At 36.4% G+C, this 27,988-nt stretch overlaps 1 protein-coding gene across 5 annotated transcripts in view; it reads left to right on the forward strand.

The window, feature by feature from the left end:
• LOC136029254 (zinc finger protein 567-like) overlaps window positions 1-27,988 on the forward strand; it is a 69,136-nt gene that overhangs the window by 16,367 nt on the left and 24,781 nt on the right. For all 5 annotated transcript variants that reach the window (XM_065707508.1, XM_065707501.1, XM_065707493.1 and 2 more), the window contains exons 4-5: window positions 22,020-22,277; window positions 27,677-27,934. In XM_065707508.1, the coding sequence (XP_065563580.1) occupies window positions 22,020-22,277; window positions 27,677-27,934 (516 nt within the window). The remainder of the gene's footprint in view (window positions 1-22,019; window positions 22,278-27,676; window positions 27,935-27,988) is intronic.

Below are 27,988 nucleotides of genomic sequence, written 5' to 3' on the forward strand. Positions count from 1 at the left end.
ACTCTGTTCTTGAGGTGGCTCCCCGCGAAATAAATCTTGAAGGAGAGGATTGGAGATTTGGGTACATACTCAAAATCTGTCTTGATACCACTAATACCACCTCCAAATACCTTTTTAGCCAATCTCTTAACATATCGTAGGTGAGAAAGTTTGCTTCTCCTGAATGGAACCCGAACTTCAATATAATCACTGTCCTTCACTTCTGAAAGACTGTGCTTAGGGAACTAGCTGACTTTGTTTGTGGAAAGAGTATATTGGACAGTGCTTGATTGAATTGTTTTATCTATTTGCCTTTTCATATATGCGTTTACTGGGAAGTCCTTAGTAGCTTGGAGTGTTTTCAGTTGTTGCATATAGATGCCTAAAGCCTGCCTCAAAATATGTTATGTTCTGGGTATAACAGCTTTCTAAAAATAGAAGGGTTTGACTTGAGTAACAAATAGTCGCCTTATTTTAATCCAGGGATACCAAATGAAAGTAACAAGGAAAAATTCAAGCTGCACCATCAGGCAATAAGAAACATGAAACTTGTACAACATAACAGTTTATCCCAGATCAAAAGAAAAATATGCTTCGGCTTAATCAAAACACCAAAATTCCTGGAAATATTATATTTAACTTAATTTACAAGATTTTGAAATATAAACTTCTATTTGGCATGAACATAAAAATCGTACAGGAACAAATGTATGTACGAGCAACAGTTTCTTTTGGTGAGTCGGCATTTTTCAAGCTGTTGCAATTGGGCCTTATTACAAAAGTTGAATTCCCAAGGTTTGAATCTAATTGGTTAGTTTCCAACCATTGCCCAACCCTTTCAAGCAACTCGACGATACTGGAAGCTGCTAGTTCAGTATCAGATCATGTAAAGATAAAGAAGGTGCTATCAATAGCTAAAGTAGTAAGCTCTTCAGGAAAAGCAATACCCATTCGTGATGGATCCCCTTCAGAGGTAGAGCAAAGACGACGGAACTTTAGGGATAATTTCCTTTACTGTATAAAGAAACTCATTTGCATACACGAGGAAAAGTGTTGGCTCAAGTATCGATTTTTCTGGGGTTTTGTTTACCAAATCGATCCTTCGCCAATGTATTTGGTAATTAATTGAAGGCCATGCCTTTCTTATCTAGTTTAGACATAAGCCAATCTAATATATTTGACCTTTGCCCTGTATTTAAAAGCTTTAATTGAAGAACTTTTTCGTTGTCCGAAAATACAGCTGCTGAAATGAGACCAGAATAGAGAGTATTGTAAATAAAATTCAGTAAAGACAAGCAAACTGATGTAGGTCAAAACCAAATTGGATCCTCGAATGCTGGAATCTTTTTCGACTTCATTAATTAATTATATTATTCATTTACAATTCGCCCAATACAGCAGTAAAGAAACTGTGGAGTAACAATTGACGAAAAGGAAAAAAAACATACTCACCAAAAACGGGTAAGAAAGTGGTGAGGGGTCAAATGTCAATAAGCCTTACTTGAGATATATGCCAGTAGCATCACATGCAAAGCTTAAAAAAGAAAACGGAAATTCAAGACAGATAAGAGTAAATTGGGCTTATAATGACTTTTGTCATTTTTAAACCCACTCTTAAAAATATACTGTAGATAATTTGCACCTCTGGATAACACTTGGATCCAAAATGAATTTCGTATTTGCTTTACAAAAGGTATTCTCAATCGCAAAATATTATATTTTATCTTAGCTGGAACCAAACATGGCCTTGATGAAATAATTTCATTTTTTTAAAAAAAGGTTACGTCATAAAAAAAAACAAACAATTTAACTGTCTAATTCAGAAAACTGAAATAAATCTTCAGCGACTTAGACATGCTGGCTAGGGGGGGGGGGGGCAAGCCAGAAGGCCATATATACGTGCCTGGCGGTTCTTTTGTAGAGCAATTTCTGTACGTTTTAAGTTTATTTCAGCTGAATAACCTAATCTAAGTTTAATGTAATACAAAGTATAAGGTTACGCGTCCAAATTTTAAGCTTCTAGTTTAAATAACGGAAAATGTCTTGGATATATTTTATCCAGCAATAAATGACACTTACGCACATGGAAACCGAGCTTAAACACTAAAAGTGCATAAGCTACTAGAATAACTAAAAGGCAAAGATATGGGTGACCAGAATATTGCTGCCTAAGAAGACTAAATCAAGCATTCTGCACCCCAGAGGATTGCCTCCACACCACGGATGATTGCTTTTATCAGAAATTACGTTCATGTATTATTAAACCCCTGAAAAATTGGAATATGTTAAATTATGTCATGTAAATTAGCGCCTGGAAACGCAAACATACTCATAAGAGTCATCTACAAATTTCTTAAAACTTTTCCTTATTTTACTGCATTTTTTCCGCCTCAGAATGATGCGGCTGTTTTAAGGAATTTGCCTCAGGTTTGGCTAGTGTTGTAAATGCTAAAATTGGTCATAGTAAAATTGGGTATTTTACGTGTAATCCCGGAATTTTAGGGAACCCTGTAAAATTGGTAATTTACCTATTTTAGTTTACGTATTTTGCCGACATTGTACATATTTTACTGTCATATTTTACGGCCCCTTGTAGTTTTCATCGTGCAGAACTACCCAAAGGCTGGGAGAAATAGGTTTGGATACAATATTGTCATTGTGATTTTTACTGGAAACACAGCAGGGCTAAAGAAAGTGATGAAATTGTTAACTGTACTGATTAATTGCGTTGTGAAGTGTTTTTTTCATATGACGATTCTCTTTTAATAAACAGTTTGCGTAATCTTTCCACTAAAACAATTTCAGAAAGCAATATTATTTGGTCTTGAGGTCTGTAGCACTGTTACCCGGTCTAAGGCCCGATACAAACTTGGCGTTGTTTATCGAGCGTTTTTGCTGTTGCTATTCTGTCGCGTACACACCAGACGGTAAACATTCCTCTACTGTCGTAACGTCAGTCGATGATAATAGATCTCATGTATCATAATGCATCATAAACACATCATAAGCCTTTTTGTATTTTTATTGAAAATAATTGAAAAAACGACAAATTTGCCCGCCTCCTACACATTGTAAAATAAATTGTATGCCTCCCTTCTATATTTGAATTACCTACACGTACAGGTGTTTTTTTTCTTGGGGAGGGAAGTAGTTAAACTATAAGTTATTCTGGAAACCAATAAGTAGACATTCTTCTTCTGTCTAGTCTAGTCTGTCTAATCTGACTAAACAGACTGGACTAGACAGACTAGATGGTGTGTGCGTGTTTCTCTCTCTCTGAGTACCTGTTAATTCCAATTTTATTAAAGTACTTTTTAGTTTAGGAACATTAATTTAATTAACGCTCATCCTATTTATGATAAAAAGACTTTGATTTAGTAATAATATTAATTTATTTTTATCTCACTATAAGCAACAAGACAAGAGTGGAGTAATGAATTACAAAAGAAAGAAGAGACTAAAATAAACAATCAACTAGTAGAAAAACATGGATATGACCTTGAAATGGCTGAAACTTTGAAATAGCAGACTGTGACAACCCTCCAACATAGTGAGGCCAGTTTGCCGTTAAATCTAGAGCATTAAAATTCTGCAGAATAATCTGGTGGCAAATAAAGTAATAATCTTAAATGCCAAAAATACACTGAGCGGAGAGCTCGGATTTCTTTTTTGAGGAAAATATGAAACCAACCAGACACAGCGTAGACCATAAGACACAGCGGTCGCATTAGGTCGAGTACTGTTTCAAGTGTGATTTACGGTTATATTTACTCCTGTTAGCAAAGATTTTGGAATACCCAATCTGGAGCTTTAAATTTTGCGCTGGAAATTGTACACGAAAGAAGCGACCGTAAATTACTTGTGATCGAGGCTCCCAATCATTTAATGAATTTAGCAAAAACTATAGAAAAATTTTGACTACTAAGAGATGATCTAGAAGAAAGGTTAACATTAAAAGCGGGAAACTCATGCTTATCAACATCCAGAGAAAGTCCAATATTGAAAAAAGAAGAGGCAGTAGAATTAACAGAGTCAGAAAACCCGCACCTTGTATGACTAATTAAAAGAATACTTTAATACACCATATAGACTGTTTCATTGGCTATACGCCAACAATGCCGCTTTCTAGGGCTATAATGAAAGAAAGGTTGAGATGGCTAGGGCACTTTCTAAAGAAGGAGGGTGGTAGATTGCCAAAGATTGTCCTTTTCGGCCGACTGTCTAGGGCTAAACTGAAAATAGGTCCTCTTCGGCTGGGGTGTGGGAGGAAATCGCAAAGAAAGATTTAAGGGAAATGGGAACTTCCTGGGACGGTGTAAAGAGAGAGAATTTAAATAGACTAGAATGTAGGAGCGCGCGTAGCTGTGCTGACCCAAGAAGGCTTGGTGCTGTGGTGAGTTATTACTTGAAGTAGTATTATTTTACTGTCTAGAGGATCTTTCCATGACGAGGGATTTTTCCATGGAGGTGGAGCCATATTTCCCGGTATTATTTAAAACGATAAGAAATTACATTGAAGTTTTTCTTCTGAAAGTAAAAAGCAACGTTAAAACTTAAAACGAACAGAAATTATTACATATGTGATGAGGTCGTCCCCTCCTCTATACCTCGCTCTTTGCGCTAGAGTTCGAATTTTTTTCCAAATCCTTTTTAAATGATTCCTGAAACACAAGGGTTGTTTAACTAGAACACTCAGAAGCTTTTAAAAAAATTATAATAACTTTTGAATGAAGAGCGAGTTATTGAGGAGGGGGTACCCCCCTCATTTACGTAATAATTTATGTTCGTTTTAAGTTTTAATATTACTCCTTACTTTCAGTTGAAGAAGCTTGTTTTTTTTATTTAAATTTTATAAGGTTAAGAATGTAAACAATAATCATATCTCTCTTGACAGATACGGTGTCTAAGCATTAATTTTGGTAAAGCTCTTGATTAGTGGCTATAGATGAGGAAACATTTTAAGAAAAAATTCTTACTTCATAATAAGCATAATGATTGTGGACAACACATTTTGCTTGCTGCTCCGCTATACTTTACAACCACCCACTTCTCACTTAATGGGCAAATATATTGCCCAAATTGCATACCTCCAATGCATTTTGCCGATGCGTCTTCTTGTTTCAACCCGTGTGCCCGTAAATTGAATCAACTATGACGAAACAAAAACTAGAAAAAGAAGAGTTAAGTTTTGAAGTTTATTTTTATAAAATAGTTTCCAATATTAGGCACTGTCAAAGCACTGAGATTTTACCCTAAATGCAAGATTGTCAAAGAGATAAGATAGACTGTTAATAGAACTGGTTAAACTCTAGAGGAGAGGCATTATCTTTTATGCCTAGGAAAATCAAAATCATAAAAAATTCATTAAAAGCTGAAAAATTATAGACAACAGAATAGTACTCAACTGTTCTTCTAGTTACAGGGAAACTCTAAACCAGCAGTCTTACCCTAAATTTCCTAGAAAGTACCTTATTTTACCAATTTTTACCCTTTTTTTTTACCAATTTCACCCCATTTTATCAATTTTACTTACCGGGTTTTTATGTTACGGTAATTTTACAATGGCAGGCCTGGCTTTGGTGCTGCAAAACTATATATATAAATTCGCCAACTTTCAAAATCTCAAAGAAAGTGGCAGGATATATTCCTAGTATTGTTTGGTAGGCCTCCCTTAATTAAAAGTTCCAAAGGTAGGTTTGACGTGACCACTTAGGACCTAATACAAAATTCATAATCTACTATGTTTTTCTAATATTTCTATGGCTCTCGGGAAACTTACTACTGTATAGTAATTACTAATGTATACTAATTTATGAACTTACTAATCTATGGCTCTTGGGAAACTTACCTTTATTTCTCGAGCTAATTTAGAAGAAGGCTTTCAATAACATTTCCACATGTAAGGTTTTATTCTTATGGTAGGTTAGCGGACCAGGTGTCATTCAAGTTTTAATAAATATGAGGATTTTTGTCAGTACGGTAAACATTACCTATGCCGTCAATTACTGTATAAATTGACCTAAGGACTCAATTATGCTTGTTCATTTAGCAAAGAAGTCCCAAGACAAATCGCTCAGCTTTCCCCAGTAAGTTTCGAGCTCTCCGCATTATAATTGAGTCTAATATGTTCATTTCTGAAAGAATCTTTTTCTTTCTTTAGTTGGGGCTAGGACCCCCTCATTCAAACCGTCAAGGTATGCTCCCGATAACCCGAGCGGCTGGATAGTAGTATTTTTTTTTTGCATTCCCATTTTCATGGAGCATTTGAGTGTAACACTTTTTGATGTGGTGATTGAAGCCAAATATTATCTAGAATGAGGCGTAAATAATTACCTTGGTAAACATCAAGACTCTTATTCTGTTCAACATTAGGTGGGTAGGAAGGAACAACCTTATGCTTTGATGAAGTTGCTGAATGGCTAATGCTTTAAGCTCCTTATTTTCTTAATAAGCTTGGATGGGTCCGAAGAAATGTTTTTCCAACTGAAAATATATTATATTTTTAGCTGGCTATCAGTTTCCAATAAATATATTCACATCTCACCGAAAAGTTGTAAATGAACGGCATCTAAGGAATGCCCCCCCCCCCGCGGGGCAGAAGTTTTATTGCTACGGTTTTGTATATGATGCAAGCCAAGTTGGACAGTTAAAGACCATTTTTTCATGTAACTGTTTGTAAATACTGTTAGACTTGTGAGAATTCCTAGGCTTGGAAGTTTAATAAGCGAAGGGTGGTGAGACGCACTATCATAGCGCAACCACTAAGCTTAGAATGATGGTGTTGATTGAACAGGTTAATTCATCATTTGAGGAGTGATTCATTCCGAATTCAATTTTATAGTATTTTTTCCTGTCATCTTACTCAGGAGAGGAGTAACCATGGCTGCTACTCATACGCAGCGTAATAGCACTGCCTAAGTAAGGAACGATGTTGGCAAAATGTATTATTTTTTTTAGACCAGGGCACTTCGTATAGAAGGATTTGTAAAAACTTCAAAAATGACTAATTCAATTGCAAATTACGAGGGCTAGTGTTTTTATTAACAGTCGACAGTGATTAGAGGGCAAATAGCGCCCCACGCCCATCATTATTAATCAAAATTTGATTGATTGGATCAAACACATCCAATACAAATTTTGATAAAGCCATTATGTTCAGCGTAGTTAAAAAGTCCGAAAATTATGTCTTTGAGGATGACAGTCCTTCCCCCCCACAGCTCTCAGGGCAAGAATTTTAATTTATACCTGGGAGGCATATGAGATTTTTTTATCCAAAGAGTGGTTGTAAAAACGTCGGAGGGGCTCATTGGATTGGTAATCAGTAGTTCAAGCCCACTTTTAAGAGTCAAAGGGATCGGAGGGCAGCTACCCTCCCACACACGTTGTATTTTCCCTAAATGCATCCAATAGAAAGTTTGGGATTTTATTAAAAATAGTCACCAAAGATATAAAAAGGCTTTTGGGGTTGAAATAAACTCCTAGAGAATAGGGACAGAGGCTGTACGGTATGCCCTGGGGGCATTTAAGGTTTTTATTGAAGTGATAGTTGTGTTTAAAAGAAAACCTCATTTGGTTGAAAATTTGAAGTTCTAGTTCCCTTTTAAGAGTCGACATTCAAGGAGGGCAACTACCCCCCGCAACACTCCTCTTCTCACCAAACGAATGGGATTGAAATTGTGAAATAGCCGTTTTGTTCAAAAAAGTATAAAGAACATATAAAAATGCCTTCAGGGTTGACACAATCTGCCAGAGCCCTGGGGAAAGGATTGTAAGTTAGGCCTTGGGAGCATACAAGGTTTTTATGGAATGGGTGGTCGTATAAGCTTCAGATGAGGCTCATTTGACTTGAAATTGGAAATTGTAGTGCCATTATTAAGATTTCTGGTTCCTTTTTAAGAGTCGAAATTAATAGAGTGTTGAGATTAATAGTTTTTAAGAGTCGAAACTACCACCACACCTTGACTACCCCTCTTTTCATTAAACACATCTGATTGAAATTTTTAAATAGCTATTTCGTTCAAAATAGTTTAAAGGACATATGACAATATTTCCAGGTTTGACACAACCCCCCAGTGCCCCGGGGCAAGGGTTTTAAGTTATGCCCTGGAGGCATGTAAGGTTTTTATGGAATGCATGGTCGTACGAACTTCAGCCCATTTGATTTGAAATTGGAAGTTATAGTGCTCCTATTAAGAGTCAAAGTGACGTAAGAGCAACCGCCCCCCTCATCCACACCCATCATTTCCCCAAACATATTCCATCAAAATTTTAAAAAATCAATTTTTTTCAGTCGTCAACTAGCCCCCCTCCCAACTACCCCTCTTTTAACCTAATGCATCTGACTGAAATTTTGAAACTGCCACTTTTTTGAAAAGTGTCCAAAGAACATATAACAATGCGTCCAGGGTTGACACAGCCCCCTAGGGCCCTGGAGGAAGGGCGGTAAGTTATATCCAGGGGGCATATAAGGTTCTTATGGAATGTGGGGGGGGGTCGTATAAAATTCAGATGCGGCTCATTTGATTTGAAATTTGAAGTTATAGTACCCTTTTTGAGATTATAAGTGATTTGAGAGCAACCAGCTCCCCCCCCCCACGCCATCATTTTCGAAAACAAATATCCAAACGAAGTTTTGGACTTTTCTATATTTTCTATCTATTTTTTCAGCATTGTTCAAAGTTTCAGAAATTATGCGTTTGGGGATGTCAACCCCCTCCCCCTTCCCCGAGGCCTCAGGGCAAGGGTTCTAAGTTTGGAAATTCGTTCATTGTTCACTTATGTATGTGAGATTGAGAAAAGGTATGCATATTTGAATTCTACTTTTCCAAAACACGAAGGGCATTAAAGTTAGTCTCACAGGGAGTGTCCAGAGGAGTGTTACACTAAATCAATACATGTTATGTGTATGTGGGTTGTCAAAAGGGCATAACTTAAGAATGACTGAGCATACTAATTTAGAACTTTCAGGAAATAATAAGGGAGATGATCAATTGAAAAAAAGGGTAATATTTACACGCTACTACTATTACAACTACCACTGCTCCTATCACAACTACTACTACTTCTATCACTAAAACTACTACTTCTATAGCGAGTACTGCTAAGGCTGATAATTTTGAAATAAACATCTGATGAGATGTTTTGGGGAAAGTTGAGCTGAGTTAAAACATACTATGTGTATAGAGATTGCTGATACGGGCGTATCAGCAAAATTTTTGGAACGGCTTATCTTATCAAGAGGAAACTCCAGGGGCATCATGAGTGGGATTCTCAGTTGAGCAAAAGAAAATTGTGCCTGCTACTACTGCTACTAATAATAGTAATAATACACTATTACTTCTACTACTGCTCCAACTGCTGTCACTACTTCTGCGCTACTAGCACAATTAAGGCTTCTCATATGAAGGTGGAAATTGACAGAATATCTAGGGGTAATTTGAAACAACTCACAACACACTATGTGCGTGCAGATTGTCAAATAGGTGTATCTCAAGGATTTATTTAGGTATTAAGTTGGATCTTACACTTGAAGGGGGATCAATTGACAAAAAAGTAATATATGCATGTCACTACTGACACTACTGCCACTGCTACTTCTACTAATACTTCTACTGCTCCTAAACTACTCCAACTACTACTTCAATTGCAACACATTGTATGGCTTAAAGGATTAGTGTGATAAGGGCGTCAAGAGAGGGTCAAAAGTGCACATAAGCAATATTCTTGAAACGGCTTACCATTTCAAAGTGAAATCTCAGGGGCATCATAAAAGGGATGTTAAACTGACCAAAAGGCAAGATCTACATGCTATTACTACTATTGATGCTGCTGCTATTACTGTTACTACTACTTCTACTACTGTTACTAATACTACTACTAATACAACGCTAATACTGCAATTACTTCACCTACTACCACTGCAACTACTATTATGCTAGCACAAATAATGCTAAGTCTATGAGGGTAAAATTTGACAGAAAATTGATGACAAATTCGAACTAACAGAAAAAACTATTTGCATTTAGATTGTTAAAATAGCTTATATGAAGAATTGGTTTGTGTATTAAGTTAGAATTCTCAGAGAATGCTTACAGGGGAAGATCAATTTACCTAAAGGCGATATATACACACTGCTACTAATATGACTACCACTGCCTACATTTACTAGTTCTGCTACTACTATTACTATTGCTCTAACTACTACCTCTATTGCAACTGCTCGTAAGGCTAAGCGCATTAAGATGAAAATTTCAGAAGCATATGCATATACTGTTTATCAAAAAAAACATATCGACTATGTCATAGCATTTGCTAATTGTATTAGATTGAGCATAATTGCTACTGTTGTGACTGCTATTATAACTATACCTAAGGATATGAATGTGAGGTTTTCAAAGGATTTTTATGGGAAGGTAAGCTGAATCACAACACACCATCCTTATACAGGTTGTTAAAAGGGCATAACTGCAATATCTTAGGAACAATGTTGTGTGTCAATCTAAAACATAAAAGGCTTTTTGCTGGGATGTTGAACTAACCTAAAGACAATATTTGCGTCATATTACTACTGCTTTTACTCCTCCAGCTACTGCTGCTATTATTATTACTGGTACTACTGCTAATAAAGCTAAGACTACTACTATCAATTCTACTGCTACTACTAATACTACTATTATTGTAACTGCTGGTGCTGCTACTACTGCTAGATAATATAGGATAAGACATTTATTAAAAAGAAACTCTCACAAGCCGACAAAGGGCCGAATTCAGACTGTGGAGTCGACAACTCACAAGGTAGCACTAAAACAGGCAAAAATGCAAAAAACAACAACGAAAAAGAAAAGTCGAAATGAATAATCGTTTATCAGTCAATGATTAAACTGTAATAAGTCAATTAAAAATTTAAAAAGATTAAAACTGGTCAAACTAAGCTTAAACAGTTACAAGTCAGGAAAAGAATTAAAAGGGACACTAAAAAAGGAGGAGGGGGGCAAAATAAGCAAATAAATACAAAAAAGAATATATATATATATATATATATATATATATATATATATATATATATATATATATATATATATATATATATATATATATGTATATATATATATATATATATATATATATATATATATATATATATATATATATATATATAAGATAAAAACCGGTCAAAAAGAGGAGGGGGGAATATGTGAATAAACACAAAAAAGAGAACGAAAAATAAAAATTTAAAGGGGAACTAAAAAACAGAGGGGAGAAACAATTAAATAAGTGCAGCTACCTGGGATATTAGGATATTTTATTCACTACTGGGAACTAATGGGTTATTTTATTCATTTTATTTATGATGAAAGGGACAAAAGTTTTTTCCTATCTAGAAGTAACGCAGCGAATGGGGGGCAAAATAGGGATGGGATAAGAAACAGCTCGAGGCGGCCGTAATCTCTGACGGTTTGTTATTGCATTTTTTTTGCAAAACGGAGGCACATGGAAACCCCCATTCGCTCAAGGGTTTCCAAACTTGCCCTTTTTTAGGAGCAGAGAGTATGGCATCTTGCCTTCTTTGAAAATCGGGAGTAACATCAGGGAGCTCGGGTAGGTTGAAGTTAAGCTGTTCAAGCCTTCTGCCACACAGCTTTCTAACCTCGGAATACCAATTTTTTCGTTTGTTAGTGAACAATTCTTCGACTTTATTTTTGTAGTACGATCGCGCCAATTTATGAATTTCTCTTTTAAGTGATTTTCTTGGTATATTGACTTAATCCAGTTTACCATTTTTGAAAAGCTTCAGCTTGGTTCTAATCAATGTTTTTATAGAGTGATTAATAAAGGGTTTATCCCTGGAACATCGTTTTAAATCCTTTTTTTTCTGGGAAATAAATTTGATATTTATCAATTAGCTTTTTGTGGAACGTAGCCATTTTCTCATCAAGATTTTTGAAACTATAAATATCAGACCAATCCTCAATATTCAGCCACATCACACAAGAAAGAAGAGCAGAATTTTGACAAAGACGGTAAGTTATTGAGAAAGAATGCTCAAAATTTGAGGAGGGGGTCAAAAGAATCGAAAGATGATAACTACCACCTAATGGGGGCATAGCTGAGGGAGGGGTGTAGAAATTATTCATGTTAGTTAAAATAACATCAAGAGAGGTATTTTTCCGAGTCGTTGGTAATTTAACAATATGAAATTTAATGTAAATTAAATGAGGAGCGAAAAGAATCCATTTTAAGGTCATTGGCATCTCCAACTAAAATAGCCCAGCGTTGGGGTACTTAGAAATAACAAAATCAGCACTTGTCTGCAATTGCTGGATGAATTTACGTTTTGAATCGATATTTTGATTTAGGGAAGTAAAAGAAAACAGCTGGTAATAGAAAAATGGACGAGGGAGTACTTTTGGTCTAATACTTAGCCAAAGGATTTCATCATACTCGGACAAATTAGGGACTCGACTAACCTTTGGGTGAAGGTTGCTCTTAGTAAAGAACAAAAGAACAAAACACCGCCACCTTTTTTTCCGAGTGGGTGGTTTAAAGGACAGAGTTTAATAAACTCTGAATAATTTTTCAGGCACAGGGACCATGGTTCATGTGACTGTACTTCAGTAGTAGCTATAACATCTATTAGATTTGATTCTGAAAGCGCCTCGAGTTCGGTAAGCTTTTCAAAATTAAGACTTTCCGCATTAGTTTAGGAAAAATAATCCGATTGGGGAATCGCGACAGGGAGACTTGATGAGTTTAAGAATTTCCTGGGTGGATATTTAATTTAATTTTACGATGCTTTGGAATAGAAGGGCAAGAGAATGATCTACCTTGGGATTTTGAGGTGGGGGACGGGCAAGGATATGGACGAAGGACGATGAGGAAAGTGCAACTTCTTTCCAGGTGACAAGAAGTGACCACAATTTGGACTTATTACAAGACAATTATTAAATGCAAAAAGTCTCAGACCTGAGTCAAGTTGACAGGGTAGGTACGAGGGACGAAACTGATGGGCTGTAGGTGGGATATTGTGGAGATGGGGTAAGAAGGAGTCGAATTGTGAGGATTTTTAATAGAGAGGAAAGGGGGAGATGGGAAGGCAGGAAGATACTGGGAAAGGGAAGTGGAGTGGGAACTTTCTGGGAGGAGGAAGGTAGGATTTACTTTTGCAAATGACGGGTGGGGGGATTCAACACCGAACCAGTCAATAACATCTTGGGCCATGGAGCGTATAGGGTATGCAAGGTGTTCGTGACTGAGGGATATGAGCAAGAGAGGATTGTGAGAGGGTTTGGGTGCGATGGTGGTTTGACTGGCTGTGAGTAAATTCCTCGGTTGGAGGGGTTTTTCGGGGAGAGGATGATACCTGGGGCCTGCTGTTTTGTATCATATAGGGAGGGAGGTAATGAAGGGTATTTGAAAAGGGAGGAACGGGATCCGGAGTGCTGCCTAGAAAAGGGGCTTTCCAGTTTGGAATCTTTGACTGGTGACAGCTGTGATTTGACTGGTAACAGCTGGGATGCCCAAATTTGTGGACTTGGCTTTTGTTTGCAGCTTGATTTTTTTTTGGCAAAAAGAAAGAGGAGACATTAATATGCAGGTTTTAACACCCGAAACAACGCCCGCTTGATGCTAACTTACGTAAAGGAGCATGGTCAAAACTACACTTCGCCTTAGTACACATGTCAGGTAGGTAAAAATGACATTAATGTAATAACGCTCATTTTTTACGGTCGCACTTATTATATAAAAAATGGGAACAAACTCTTGGATCAGCTTCGTTTCGTTTTTTGAGGTTATGGGTAATAGAGCCATGATTGTAGGGGCACTTTGGACCTAAGTTGCAATTTCCTTGCTTAAAAAACAGTTTTTCACCCCAACACCTAGTTGGTGGGGGTACTTCGCGTCCATCCCCCCCCAAGCCCCCCCCCCCCCCCCGCGCGCGTAAGTCGTTACGCGCCATATTAGTTCCGCGCCATTGTAGTTCTGTCCCGATGTCCCACCTGTGAATATATATATATATATATATATATATATATATATATATATATATATATATATATATATATGTGTGTTTTTAACTACGTAAAACTTGCGAATATACAACATTCTTTGCTGTCCCATTGTCTGTGCATATAAATAGATTGTCAGGTTTACCGACTCTTGAACATGCAACATATAATGGTCCATGGGAAAACAATCCGTATTCAGATCTATACCTCATGATTCTAATGATTGCCCTTGAGCTTTGTTGATGGTGATTGCTAATCGACCATTCCCTTTGTCGCCGTCATCATTTATATATCCCCCTGTGCCCCCAGCGTCCCCTTTGTAGTTGTGTCCCTGTGTCCCAGTCGTCATTTATATTCCCTGTGTCCCGGTCGTCATTTGTGTCCCGGTGTCCCAGTCTGTGATTTCTCTTTGAGTGTCCCGGGCGTCATTTATATTCCTTGTGTCCCAGTCGTCATTTATATCCCCCTGTACCCCCGGCGTCCCCGTTGTAGTTGTGTCCCTGTGTCCCGGTCGTCATTTATATTCCCTGTGTCCCGGTCGTCATTCGTATCCCGGTCTGTATATACATTCGTTTTTTTAGTTTTGTTTTTCTCCTTAATTTTTCATTTTTTTCCTTTTTATTTTTTAATTTTTTAGTTTTTTTTTAGTTTTTTAGCTTTTTTAGTTTTTTTATTAGTTTTTAGTTTTTTTTTCTTTTTAATTTTTTTGTAGTTTTTACCTTTTTTTTAGTTTTTCTAGTTTTTTTTTACTTATGTCCTGGTCGTCATTTAGACTCCCTGTGTCCCGGTCGTCATTTGTGTCCCGGTGCTTTGTTGATGGTGATTGCTAATCGAACATTCCTTTTGTCCCGGTCGCTTTCTCTTTGAGTGTCATCATTTATAATCCCTATGTGCCGGTGTCCCGGTCGTCATTTGTGTCCCGATGTCCCGGTCTGTAATTTCGTCAGTTGAATACATGACGTCAGTCGACACACAAACATGACGTCACCCGACAGACAGACCCACACACACACAGACAACTTATTTTTATATATATAGATAGATTACCAGGAATACGTTTTTCCTGTAGCTTGCTTGGAGTACGATCATGTACAAAATCACATTTATCTCCTAATTTGCAAAAACCTGCCAATATTATATTAGGATATTTGCAAATATCAGCAGGGAAGTCATTATTATTAGGCAGATTCACTTCGGTACTGTCAAAACGAATTTGGGCATCTGTGTTCTCAAGATCAGGATTATAATTAGGTTGATGGAGATTGAGGTCAGGTACTATTTCTGAACTTAGATTACTTTAGTGGCTCAAGTTGATTAACTTGAGCCTCTGCTTCCTTCATTAATATTCATTGAGCTTAAAGACAATGCACTTTTTTGATGATGAGAGTCTAAAGTGTTATTTACCTCGTTTGAGATGTAATCATTTGTAGGCTGACTTCTTGAATCACTTTTATAAATTGACAAAAATTCTATAATAAGTATTCTATAATAAGTATAATATATTCTATGTTAATAAGTATTAACATATCGGTTAACTTTTCTTTTAAAGTCAATATTTTTGTAAAATCTGGTTGTAAGGAGGTGGCTGCCGCGATGCTGTTGTTTGAACAGATTTATCCATGCTGCATTCAGTGGCTTGGCACGATACGTGTTTTGAGTCCTCGGGAAGAACTTCCAGATCTTGGCACTGTGGTGGGGCAAGGGAAACTGTACGACCGACTGAATCAGGCCCAGCCTCGGCTGGCACGCTTGATTTTTCTGTTATAAAAGAAAGCTGGCTTTATGGAGGGTCAGGAAAAGGAGTAGGTCTGCTTAGGTCACTTAGAATGCTAAGAATTCTTTTTCTTTCAACTGGGGTATGAGGCGTTCGAGGGAAGCCAGAACGGGGTACAGAAAGACCCGGAGAAGAAGTAAGATTTACCTTGGATTTAGTGGAGCAATCAAGGCGCATCCACGAGTTACTCCAATTGATAATATCTATCCTGACAGACTTTTTGGCCCCTGCATGGAACCAAGAGTCACAATTAGCACATCTAATTGAGTTAAATGTAACTCGTTGTCTGCACTCTGGACAGCATAGTTTTTGTTTTGCCACTTGGTCATGCAAAGGTCAACAATCACGGAATGTATCTGGTAGAGTAGCTTTGAACTTAGAGAAGTGTTTGACAGGTTGTTACTAAAGCTAAGGATATTAAGGTGAAATCTTGGGCAATATTGAAACTGTATTGAACTAAATTAGTTATTTCCTAATTCTATTCCTAATCCTAATAATAAACTAAATTCAGTCATTTCCTTTAAAAGACCATTTTAACCACAAACCCCCTGCCCGCTTCAGTAGGGTCCCGCCTGGTTTCGAGGGGATCCCCTCCTTTTCAAAGAAGGTCTTTTCAAAGAAGTAACTCTTTCATTTTATAATGTTCTAGTATAATGAATTTTGCTTTTTTGATATTTTACTGTTTCAATTTTTTCTTGTTCAATTTTAGTGTTTTTTTTTTTACTTTTTTAATATTTGGGGATTGAATTTTCCTTTTTTCAATTCTACTGTTCGTGGTTCAGTGGATTTAATATATAAATGTGTTTTTCTCATAAGTATGTTTAACTTTCACCATACAAACAGAGGGTAGTTATATCCCCACCCCCTTAATTCATGTTACCTTGACAGTAAACCGTTTTTTTAAAGAAAAATGTTTTTTTTTAAAGACATAACGTAGTTTATCGAAAGAATAAGATGCAATTCATAGTGTAATCCATTGTGAAAAATTGGATTTGCCAGCTCCTTTACCGGGTGCCTGGAGGAAGAAGAATATATTTTTTGCGAATTGTGACTTAGTTGGTAAATACCAGTGGAACGTGATTATGAATTGCCCCAAGAAAGAGTGTTTACATGATAGAGCTCTCGTAGCATTGATGCTGACAAAGATGAATATCTGAACTTAGAAACAAGTAGTATTGGATATGTTATTGGAAATGTATGTGTGAATTGTTACGAAAGTGAGAAATTAAACGTCAAATGTATGTGTGAATTGTTACGAAAGTGATAAATTAAATGTCTTTGGGACATTGAAACAATTCCAATGGAGGAATTGTGGATACGAAAGAGTAATATCTTCAGAGGAATTACTTCCCAAGGATAATGAAAACCGAAAAGTAACAGTTGATGACGGGTGCAAACTTCTAGCTTGTGGTTTTGGTAACACGTTGCCGATTGATAAACCGTATCGGAACCAAACGAGCACTGATGTAAAAACCGCAGATATTCTTCTTGAAAGAAAGATATTAAGAAATTTGGACTTAATTAGTGGTGAAACAGTTTTGGAAGCCGGTGTAATTATGAATTTAGTTAGGCTGTACAATACGTTCTCTTATTTTTTTTTTTCAATTCAGAGGTTTTTTTCGAACAAGTAAATTGTTTACCCATGGGGGCCCCTTTAAGTCTTTTATTAGCAAATTGTTTTGTAGAAAATATTGAAACAATAGCGTTAGATTCATATTTTTTAAAACACAAATTTTGCGGGAGATATACGGATGACATAATTTCAGCTGATGTGAACACTGTATATGTGTTTGTAATATCCAGTTAAAAATTCTATATCTGTTCACTGTCGATTATGAGGTTTCATCCCCATTTTGAAATGTTATACTTTCGTCATGGAAAGGCAGTGCGGTCTTCGAAGTTATCCATGTCGGAATTGCAACTTCTGTAAAAGTAATGTAATAACAAATAATGAAATCGCAAGTAAAATAGAAAGGACATTGGCAGATAATACTTGATATGAATGTAAAGATGAAAACAAAAGTGTATTCGAACATTAATAGTGTTAATGATGGTGAATCAAGAGATACAGTCATTGAACCCAATAATGGCAATGTTGAAACGCACGACGAGTTTCTAGATAAAACCGAAATGAAATTTGTGTATGACCCAAAATAGAACATCAAATATTGTACTGGATACAAGTTAAGACAAGAGATAAACTGTCTTGTCAAGAGAGAATTTGATGAATAATTTTATGAAAAGAATCCGAAACATGCAAATGACTACGTCAAGAAAGTGTATGGAAATAATAAGATTGTCGCAGCATTAAATGCTCTCAAAGATTAATATCTGAACTATGAAATAAGCACTGATTGAGGCCATATTGGAAATGTATGCGTATCTTGTCATGAAAGTAAGAAATTCATTTTCTTTGGAGTGACCAAGAATTTCTATCGTCAAAATTGTAGATAGGCAATAGTAACACTTCCAGAGAGGCTATTGCTCAAAGAGAATGCACGTCTAAAACTAATTGTTGACGATGAGGGAAAGCTTCTCGCTAGTGTTGCTGGTAGCACATTATCAAATGATGAATCATATCACCAAAATTTGTTCGGGTATTAGCATTTAAAAGAAGGCAAGATGAAGACAGGCGTACTGATGTAGGATTGTTATAAACCACATATTTTTGACATGCTCGAAGTCTTACCTATGCAAAGATAATGTAAAAATATATTTTGAAATTGCAAGTAAAATAAAATGGGCATTGACAGATAGTATTTCTGATGAATATCAAGGTGAAATTAAAGATGTATATAAAGATGAATATAAATATGCCTTTGAACATTAATGGTGCTAATGATGGTGAATCAAGAGATACAGTCATTTAACCCAATATTAGCAACGTTGAAACGCCTGGTGAGTTTGTGGATGAAACCGCAATGAAAATTTTGTACGACCCAAAATGGAACAACGAATATTAAACTGGATACGAGCTAAGTGAAGAGAAAAACTGTCCTGTTAAGAGAGAATATGATGAATCATTTTACGAGAGGAACATGCAAATGAATACCTACAAAAAGTGTGTTTACATAATAAGGTTATCATAGCATTGAATGCTCTCAATGATATATATGTGAACTGCGAAATAAGCACTAATGGAGACGTTATTGGAAATATATGTTTGTATTGTCTTGAAAGTAAGAGATCAAATTTCTTTTGAGTGCTCAAGAATTTCCATTGTCAAAATAGTGGATATGCAACAGTAACATTTCCACAGAGGCTATGGCTCAAAGATAATGCAAGTTTAAAACTAATAGTTGACGAAGAGGGGAAGCTTCTGGCTTGTGCTGTTGGTAACACATTATGGAATGATAAATCAGATTACAAAATTTTTTCGGATATTAGCATTAAAAAGAAGGCTAGAGGAAGACAGGCGTACTGATGTAGGAATGCTATAAACAGTATCTTATCGATTTGCTCGAAGTGTTAGCTATGAAAAGGTAATCCAATAATAGACTTTGAAACCGCAAGTAAAGTAAAAAGAGCTTTGTCAGATGACATTTTTTATGAATTTAAAGATGAGTTGATGAAAAGAAAAGTGCTTGCAAATATTAAGTGCTAATGACGGTGAACCAAGACATACGGTCATTAAACCCAATAATAGCAGTGCTGAAACGCACGATTAGTGTTAGGAAGAGACCTCAAAGAAAAATGTTAGTAACCCAAGATGTAACAATGAATATTGTTCGGAACACGAACTAAGAGATGAGGGAAAGTGTCCTGTCAAGAGAGAACATAACGAATTATTTTATGGAAGGGATTCTAAAAGTCAAATTGGTTCAATTATATTAATAATATGTAATATTTTATATAATGTTGTTTCATTAAATTTGTATTTTTTCATTAAATTGTTATGATTCTTTTATTTTGATTAATACTATTGATGGAATGTATAAAACTGTAGAGAAATACTAATGTCAAAGATGAATATAAACAAACAAACTTAATAAATGGAAAACAAAACGTTAATAGTTTTTAACAGGTATGGTATTAGAGGAGTTTATAAAAATGAAAGAATAAGCAATTTTTATCATTATGGGGTTACTATGTCCCATATCTCCCTATGCACCGTGATAAGCCTAAAAATCTTTAAAGTATATAAGTAAAAAAAATCTAAAGCTTTGAACGAAAATGAATAAAAACTTGAACTTTAAAAATCACCTGAAATCGAGAGCTATCTGTAGGTGTTGAACCCCAGCCTCACGAGAGGGTATAGAAAATTCCCCCTAAAAAATGACCAACTCTTATAATATAAGATAGTAATCAGTTAAAATTAAATGAAATGAAAAAAAAACCGGATATATTTTTTCTTTCTAAAAGAAAAACAGTAGGTATTGTTAAAAATGGAGTTTACGCTATGCAGAGAGTAACCTCCTGAAAAGGAGCCCATGGGTTAGAGACAATTCAAAGGTGAATGAGACTGTAATAAGTCTGTTTGAAAGGAAACAAAGGTAGCATATGTAAGCAATCTTAGAATATGCAAAATAACCGGTTAAAATTCTCAATAACCTTGATGGCTTACTTCCCCTAGACAGACTCCCAAAGTCTGAGACAACCCTACTCCTAGCGTATTAATTCCCTCCACCCGTGTAACGCCTGATTGGTAGACCAAATCTTAAAATATGGGAAAATAATCGGTTCAAACCCTCAAAACCCAGAAGGGTTACTTCCCTAAGTCGAACATCCAAAATCTGAGGCAACCCTACTCCAAGTGTATTGGCCCCTCTGCCATGGTAACACTAACCAGTAGACCCCCCCCCCTTAGAGCTGTGCCGCTCTGCCCGCGAGCTTAAACTTTTTTCATGACCCATTAAATGTGAGAAAATAATAAAAGTATGAAAACAAACATTAAAATTGGAAGAATAATCGGTTAAATCCTTCAAAACCTAATAGGGTTTCTTCCCTGAGACAAAGTCCCAAAATCTGAGATACCCTACTCCAAATATTTTGGACCTCCCGCCAATGTGATGCCTGGCCGGTAGCGCCCCTATAGCCCTTTGCCACTCTGTCTGCCAACTTGAAATTTTTTCACGTGCTGGACCCATTGAACCCGAGAAAATAATAAAATATGAAAGCAATACTTAGACGTAGCTGCTTAGATTCTCCTATGCCTGGGGGCGTATAGGGCAGTCACGGTTGGCCTCCAACTTGACCGATTTCGTGCCTAAGACCGAATTTCACTCAGGATTTTACGCAGGCAATTATTTTCGAAGCCAAGAAGTCTTTTCTCAGCATTCTTTGAAAGGCTCCAGGACTCGCATCCGTATAAAAATACAGAGTGTATATTACTCCTAAACAATTGCAATTTCAACTTCTGAGAGTAGTATCTATATCTCCAAACATTCTTCAGATGAGAAAACTCCACTTGCATACAATGTGCGTAGCAGGACTTCTCAATTACAATTCCCATCTTGGTTAATTACGGAACAATCTACACGGAAATTACAAAATATAACCAAAAAAGTTTGTAATGAAAAAGTCGAACTGTATGTCAGCCCCCTAAATCCTAAAATAACCCAAGAGGGGGGGGGGATACAGACGCTTCCTCTTAAAAAAGATCAAATCTTAAAATATAGAAAAGTAATCGTTTAAAATTTAATAAATGGAAACGAAAGCGCCTTGTTTCCAAGTACTATTTTGTTCCGAAGTATATCTTGAAATATCTGCGTCTCAGAAATTTTTTTTGGGAGAAACGGTAGTTTATACCCCTCCCCCCATCAAACTTACAAGGTGGGCCCTTAGGTTCGATGGATATGACATCTCGTATAGATGCTAGTGCTACGAATCCCTAGCGACAGGGTGGGAAATGAAATTCCTTTTATAAACAACCTACTAAAAAGGGAGTTATAAATAGTATACGCAATGCTACTGCATGCTACATAAGAATTTGCGTTATAAAAAAGGGAGAGTGGAGTTACACAGGGAAACACGAGTGGAAAAAAAGAGAGTGGAGTTACATAGTAGTTTCCCATAGAAAAAAAAGAGAGTGGCTCTCCACAGGGAAAAAGGCCCGGAAGAAGAGATTAGCTCTCCATAGGATTTGCCCCAGAAAATACAGGGGGGGGGATATCTCCTTATCTAGCTGCATATTCATCTTAGATCACGAGTTTTTCTGAACTTGTTTTGCCGTATTTTTGGTTAGTTTTTGGTCTTTTTTTCACTAGAAAGGTAAATTAATACATGGGAAATTATGAAACTGTTTTGTTTTCCTTTTCCAGATGGAGTGAAAAAACACATGTGTCCTCTCTGTGCAATTCAGTTTGACTCTGTTATGAGTCTTAAAAGTCACGACGATTCCACTCACATGAAGAATGGTGAATTTTTGTGTGTCAGGTGTGATTATGCAACACCAGTTAAGGATCGTTTGTTTTTACATCATCTTCGCCATACGGAACAAGACCCTAATTCGTGCAAAGTTTGTGGTAAACAGTTCCTTCAGCGGGCTTCACTTATCAATCACATGAAAAAACATTCCGGTAAGTTTTCCCTCCCCCCTTCCTCACTTCCCTTAAAAAAGTAATATCGTTTCAAGGCATGACATTCAAGGGGTCCAATTAGCTGTCAGCAAGTGTTATCAGTTCTTTGGTGTGTGGCTATCCTCAAAAATAAGTAAAATCGATGATTTTTATATTTTTATCTTGTTTGCATTTTCCTGTTATATTACCTCTACAAACACAGTCCGCTCAACTGCTGACTGACTGCTGAGAGAAAATGATAATGGATACATGAATAGTTTTGCTTTCTTTTCTAAATAGATATAAGTTATAAATGATCATACTAAACCTTTTTTAATAATTTTTTTTACACAGGCCCAAATATTGAGCGTTGGGAGGAAGGCTATCAGAAAGCTTTGCAGGGGGGGGGGGGCGGGAGGGGTGTGCTTCACGAATTTTTGTTTAGGTCTTTATTTCCGGGGACCATATAATAATACTACACAGAGAGGGGAAGTTCTATGCAGACTGTGTTGCCTTACAACTCCCAAACAATTTCATATGGTACTTGTTGAGATGTGCCCGGTTCAACCTCTCTTGAAAAGTTCTACAATCCCGATGCACACGAGGCTGGTGATTTACGCTGCATCTAATATGCAGTAAAAATTAGGCAATACAATCATATCTCTAATGAAAACGGTGTTTAATTTACTGTCACTTACTTATGGAAACGATTAAGATGCTACTAGATACAAAAAAAGATCAGTGAGATGCAATCAACTGCTTTCTTAATTGCTCATAGCCCACGAGCTTCTATCTAATCCCTCCATATATCATTGTTACAGTGATAGCTGCAACCTAGTGAAGAGCGAACAATGGCCTATAGCCATCAAAAGTTTGAGAATGCGTTTTAAACAAAAAACTTCAAGTCAGAAAAATTGTTATTTTTAGCTAATTCACATCCGTAAAACATACGTATACGTAAAATGTTATTCTGAAAATAAATTTACAGGAATTTTGAAAAAGACGCTAAAATCTCTTGAGATTGGTGTTAGATCAAAACGAAAAGTACACTACAGGAATCGCCATTATCGAAAACGGTATAAAGCTTATTTACAGCCCTTTTTGTACAAGTAATACTGATATATCCTTTTTACTCTGCTTTTTTTCTTCGTCGCTAACATGACACTCAAAAATCCTCCATAGGTGTTTAAGGGCTTATTTAAAGTTAATTGTATTACGAGAGCAACATTTTAGTTTTGTTGTGTTTTTTTTCCTAGCACCCCTATTTTAGCTTATTCCTAGAAAGTGGTAAAGGTCTAACCTATGCGGTTTTTACGAAAAATGTGGACCTTAGGCCGGATTGATGAATATGACTTTGTATTTTGGAAAGCTTCGTAAAACTCTTGCCTGCGACCAAAAAAGATGGTTTTTGCTTGTCCTTGAGCCACAGCCTATTGTGTGTGAAGTGAAGTGGATTTTTATAGCCTTTGTCAAAGAGAACTATCTGAAGTTATGCAGTCAAGCCTTCGTTTCATAGAACCATGTTTCTGTTTTCGAGTGGAAAGCTCCGTCCTAGCAGACAAGCAGGCAGGCACCAGTTTCAAATTGAAGATGGACTAAAATCTGTAAGTGTTAATTATATGTGGCAGTTACCTGGCCCCACAGCCAATATATCTTCTTTGAGTGATAAAAACAAAAATTTACAGAAACAAAAAAGTGGCATTTTCCCCACGGGTCCGAAAGTGCTGCCATCTATTTTATCTACCAATTTCTGTTCGGGATTTCAGCTGAGTTTGTCATTTGGTTTTTCGCACTTGGGATTGCAGTAGAGAAATGGTATCAGATGTGTCTCTTAAAATTTAAAAGTTATCTCATTGGTAAAGAAATTACAGTTTATCCTTTGCTCCTTTCTAAGTGATGACGTTAGAAACTTGGCCTACGCCAAAAAAGTCAACTTTTGAACTAAGACAAATAGATTTTTTTCTCGACAACAGTCAATAGCTCTTGATGAGCTGATCAAAGTATATGTCATCCATTTTTTGATAGAAAAATTCCTTCATGACATGTCCCAGTTTGAAATTTTAAAGGGGTTGACAACTTCAGTTGTTAGGTACACTCTGAAACCAAAGATAGGCCGATACTAGTTCGGAGACATATAGAGGAGTTTTAAACAACAGTCTGGCTGTTAGCTCATCATATTCAGCAATGAGGGGTTCGCAACTTTTGCTAGTTGGTGTACCGATTATTTGTTTCTGATGTATTTGATGGTAAGACCAATTTTGTTCCAGTGGTAAGACATGTAGGGGAATTGTTTATTTTAAGATCCTTACAGATTAACAATTTGAGTGTTTAGCTGAAGCGAGTAAACAAAACCAAAGATTTGCTCTCGTAACACTTTGCTCAGTGAAGGCGAACAAACGTTGCCGCAACACCTCACGTTGCCCGTGCAACGTAGGTCTAGTTTTTATGTCAATCAAAATATATATTAAAAGCCAATTTAAAAGTTAATTTACTGGATACAAAATACATTTTAAATTTCTCACTTTTTTGGTTTTAATAAACAAAAAATCATTAAGACTTTAAGGAATAAATATCCATATATTATTTTCATTAGTTTCTTTTGTTAAATTGGAAAGAAAGGCCATGTTTTTTTTATGAAAGTAAAAGGCGAAGTTGAAGCTTAAAACATATAAAATTGCTACCTCTTTTTATGACACGTATTTTTTTAAACTATTTCAAACAAACTGGCTCGTTATATTTCCCTAGTTGTAGAATTCTGAAATACGAGTGCTTTATTGAAACCTAAGCTTTATTGATTTTTTTTAGAGAGTTAGAATCTTGTGGTAAAAACTGTTGATTTCATCGCCGGTAAAAGACTGTTGAAAGCTTTATGAATTATTCACTTAGTTTCTGTAAGCCACTTAAAATTTTTATTGTTTCTTTTTATTTATTTTTTTTTTGTATTGGTTTTGTATTTTTAGTAGAGTGCTAGTTTTTTTAGAATTCTACAAATATAGGGAAATTCACGAGCGAGTTTGTTTGAAATGCTTTTTGAAAACTATGTTTCATAAACCTCGAAGCAGTAATTATGTCTGTTTTTCGTAAAGCAGATAATATTTCAGTTTTATATCATTGTTTTAAGCTTTAAATTTGCTCTTCACTTTCATCATTAAAACCTTCTTTTTTTTAATCAATCAAATAGTTTGTGGTAGTGAACTGTAAGTAACGAGTGACTTGGTTCAGTATCTATCGAAACTAAAAAAAACAAAAACAGAATGCTGATATCAATAGATACATCAAAAGAATTTGTTTTCTGTGCTGATTCCAAATATAAATGATTATTTAAGTTTAGTATAACCTGTAAAAAGCTACGAACTTGAGAAAATTTGGCTGATTTTTGAAAAAGGGAAAGAACACCCTCGAAAGTCAAGGAATCTTAATGAAAAAACCTACGAAACCTAGAAGACCTAGAAAATATTGAAAACCTAGTTGTACAGGTTTCGAGCTCCCATCTGTAAAAATGCGGAATTTTTTGTTTTTTTTTGCCTGAAGGAAGATCAGGGATGCGTGTTTATTTGTTTGTTTTTGTTGTGTTTTTTTCACCAAGGATAATTTTATCGAATCAGTGATCCTAGAATATCGACAGAGGACTTGTTCTTATGGAAATTATAAGTTCTAGTACCATTTGTTAAGGGACAAATTTCCATGGGGTGAGACTTCCAGGGGAAGCATAACACTTTGGGAGTTTGACAGAATTCCTGTGCAATATTTTCTAATTGTCTTACATTTTCTTTGCTGACTTAGTTTTATATGTAAAGTATTCCGGGGTAATTTTCACCAGGGTTGTAATTGTCTGGAAGATTTTTCCGAGGGGGATTTCTGCGTAAGAAATTCTCTACGGGAATTTTCCACTAAAGAAATTCTCCATGGGGGAATCATCTGTGGGAGCAAATTTTCATTGGAGGGATTTCAGGGAAAATTTTTCGACGGGGTGAATTTCCGTCATGATTTGAAAAATGATCGTCAGTTGAAGTCTTTTCAAATGAAAGTAAGCTAAGGAGAACTTCCAAGGAGAATTTTCAGCGAGGATAGAATTATCCGGGGGGATATCTTATGGGGGAGGAACCTACTATGGACGAATTTTTGTGGGGCAAGGGGATTTTCTATAGAGGTGGGGATGGCATTATTTGAGAAACGGTCAGTAAATAAATTAAGAAAAAAATATCTCAAAGTAAAGAGCAACATTTAAACTTAAAGTAAACACGGGGGGGGGGGGGGGGTTGCCCCCTATCCGATACATCGCTCTTTGCCCTAAAGTTTGTCTTTTTGTCTCAATTCTTGAAGAACGACTCCTGAAACACAAGGTCCGTTTAAATCTCTTAAAATCTTCAGCGCAAAAGGCGAGATATTGAGATGAGGGCATAAAGGAAGTGCCCCAGGGTAATTTCCCTGGTGGGTGGTGGCTATTTTACTCGGGATGAACTTTACATGGAGGGATTTTCTCTGGGATTAGAAAATTTCCTGTGGAGAGGGAGTTGGAATTCGCCGTAAAAAAACAAGTTTTTTTTCAACTGAAAGTAAGTGACATTATTAAAACTTACTTTGACTTAAAGCGCTTTCTCGGCAGCGTAGACGGAACCTGATATCAGCGTCGTTAGTCGTGTCCAGAGGGGTCTGTTTTGGTCGAGGGTCGGAGCTTCGCTGGAGTCAATGCCGCACGCTGTGATTCGATCGTGGATGATATCCGCCCATCTTATACGTGGTCTACTTTTGGGGTGTTTCCAGCCGTTTGCTGCTGGATCAAAATCTATTTTAAGTCGGGCAGGTGTTTCAGTGGGTAAACGAAGTAAATGACCGTGCCAGCGCAGCGAGCGGGACCCAAGCTGTTCGGACAAGGGTGGTAATTCAAAGTACCAGAAGATATCCATGTTCCAAACCCTGTCGAGCCACTTAACGTGTTCGATTTTTCAGAAGTGTTCTGTCTAAACAGCATCTACCTTCATCATCTACGACTGAGTAGACGGCCAAAAACGACGATCGCCTTTGCCACCCTTGCTGATATCTCTCCATCTAGATTTCCATTTGACCAGACAATTTCACAAAGGTAGGTTTAAATTATAACTTACACCGAATAGAAATTACTACGTATATAAAGGGGGTTGCTCCATCCTCAATACCTCGCTCTTTACCCTAAAGTGTGACTTTTTGTCCCCGTTCTTTAAGAACGACTCCTGAAACACAAGGGCCGTTTAGTTAGAGCAATAAGAAACTTTTTAAAAATACTAAAATACTTTAGCCATGAATGAACACCAATCTGCTACTAAATAAAGAGCGATAGAAATACGGCATTAAAGGTCCTCTCAGTTTAATTCAGCCTTAACTCTTGTATAGATTATCTGTTCCGCTTTATTTTTATCATTTAAAATTTCCTCTTTTTGTAGGTATTAAGGATGCTTACACTTGTTTCCTTTGTGAAGCCACTTTCGATTCGAAAAAGCTCTTGAAACTTCACAGGGTTTCAGCCCATCAAAAAAATGGAATTTACTTCTGCTCTAGGTGTGGTAAGACAGTGGATGGATTGCAGAATTTGTACGCTCATTTTAAATCTCACAGTGACGAATTTTCATATCCCTGCAGTGTTTGTCCTAAAAAATTTCGCCGTGACGCACTGTTGAGAAGTCATATGAGGACGCACATTGGTAAGAAGTAGTTTCGTATATATATATATATATATATATATATATATATATATA

This window comes from Artemia franciscana, chromosome 1 (assembly GCF_032884065.1).
Source record: "Artemia franciscana chromosome 1, ASM3288406v1, whole genome shotgun sequence".
NCBI classification, from domain to species: Eukaryota; Metazoa; Arthropoda; class Branchiopoda; order Anostraca; family Artemiidae; genus Artemia; species Artemia franciscana.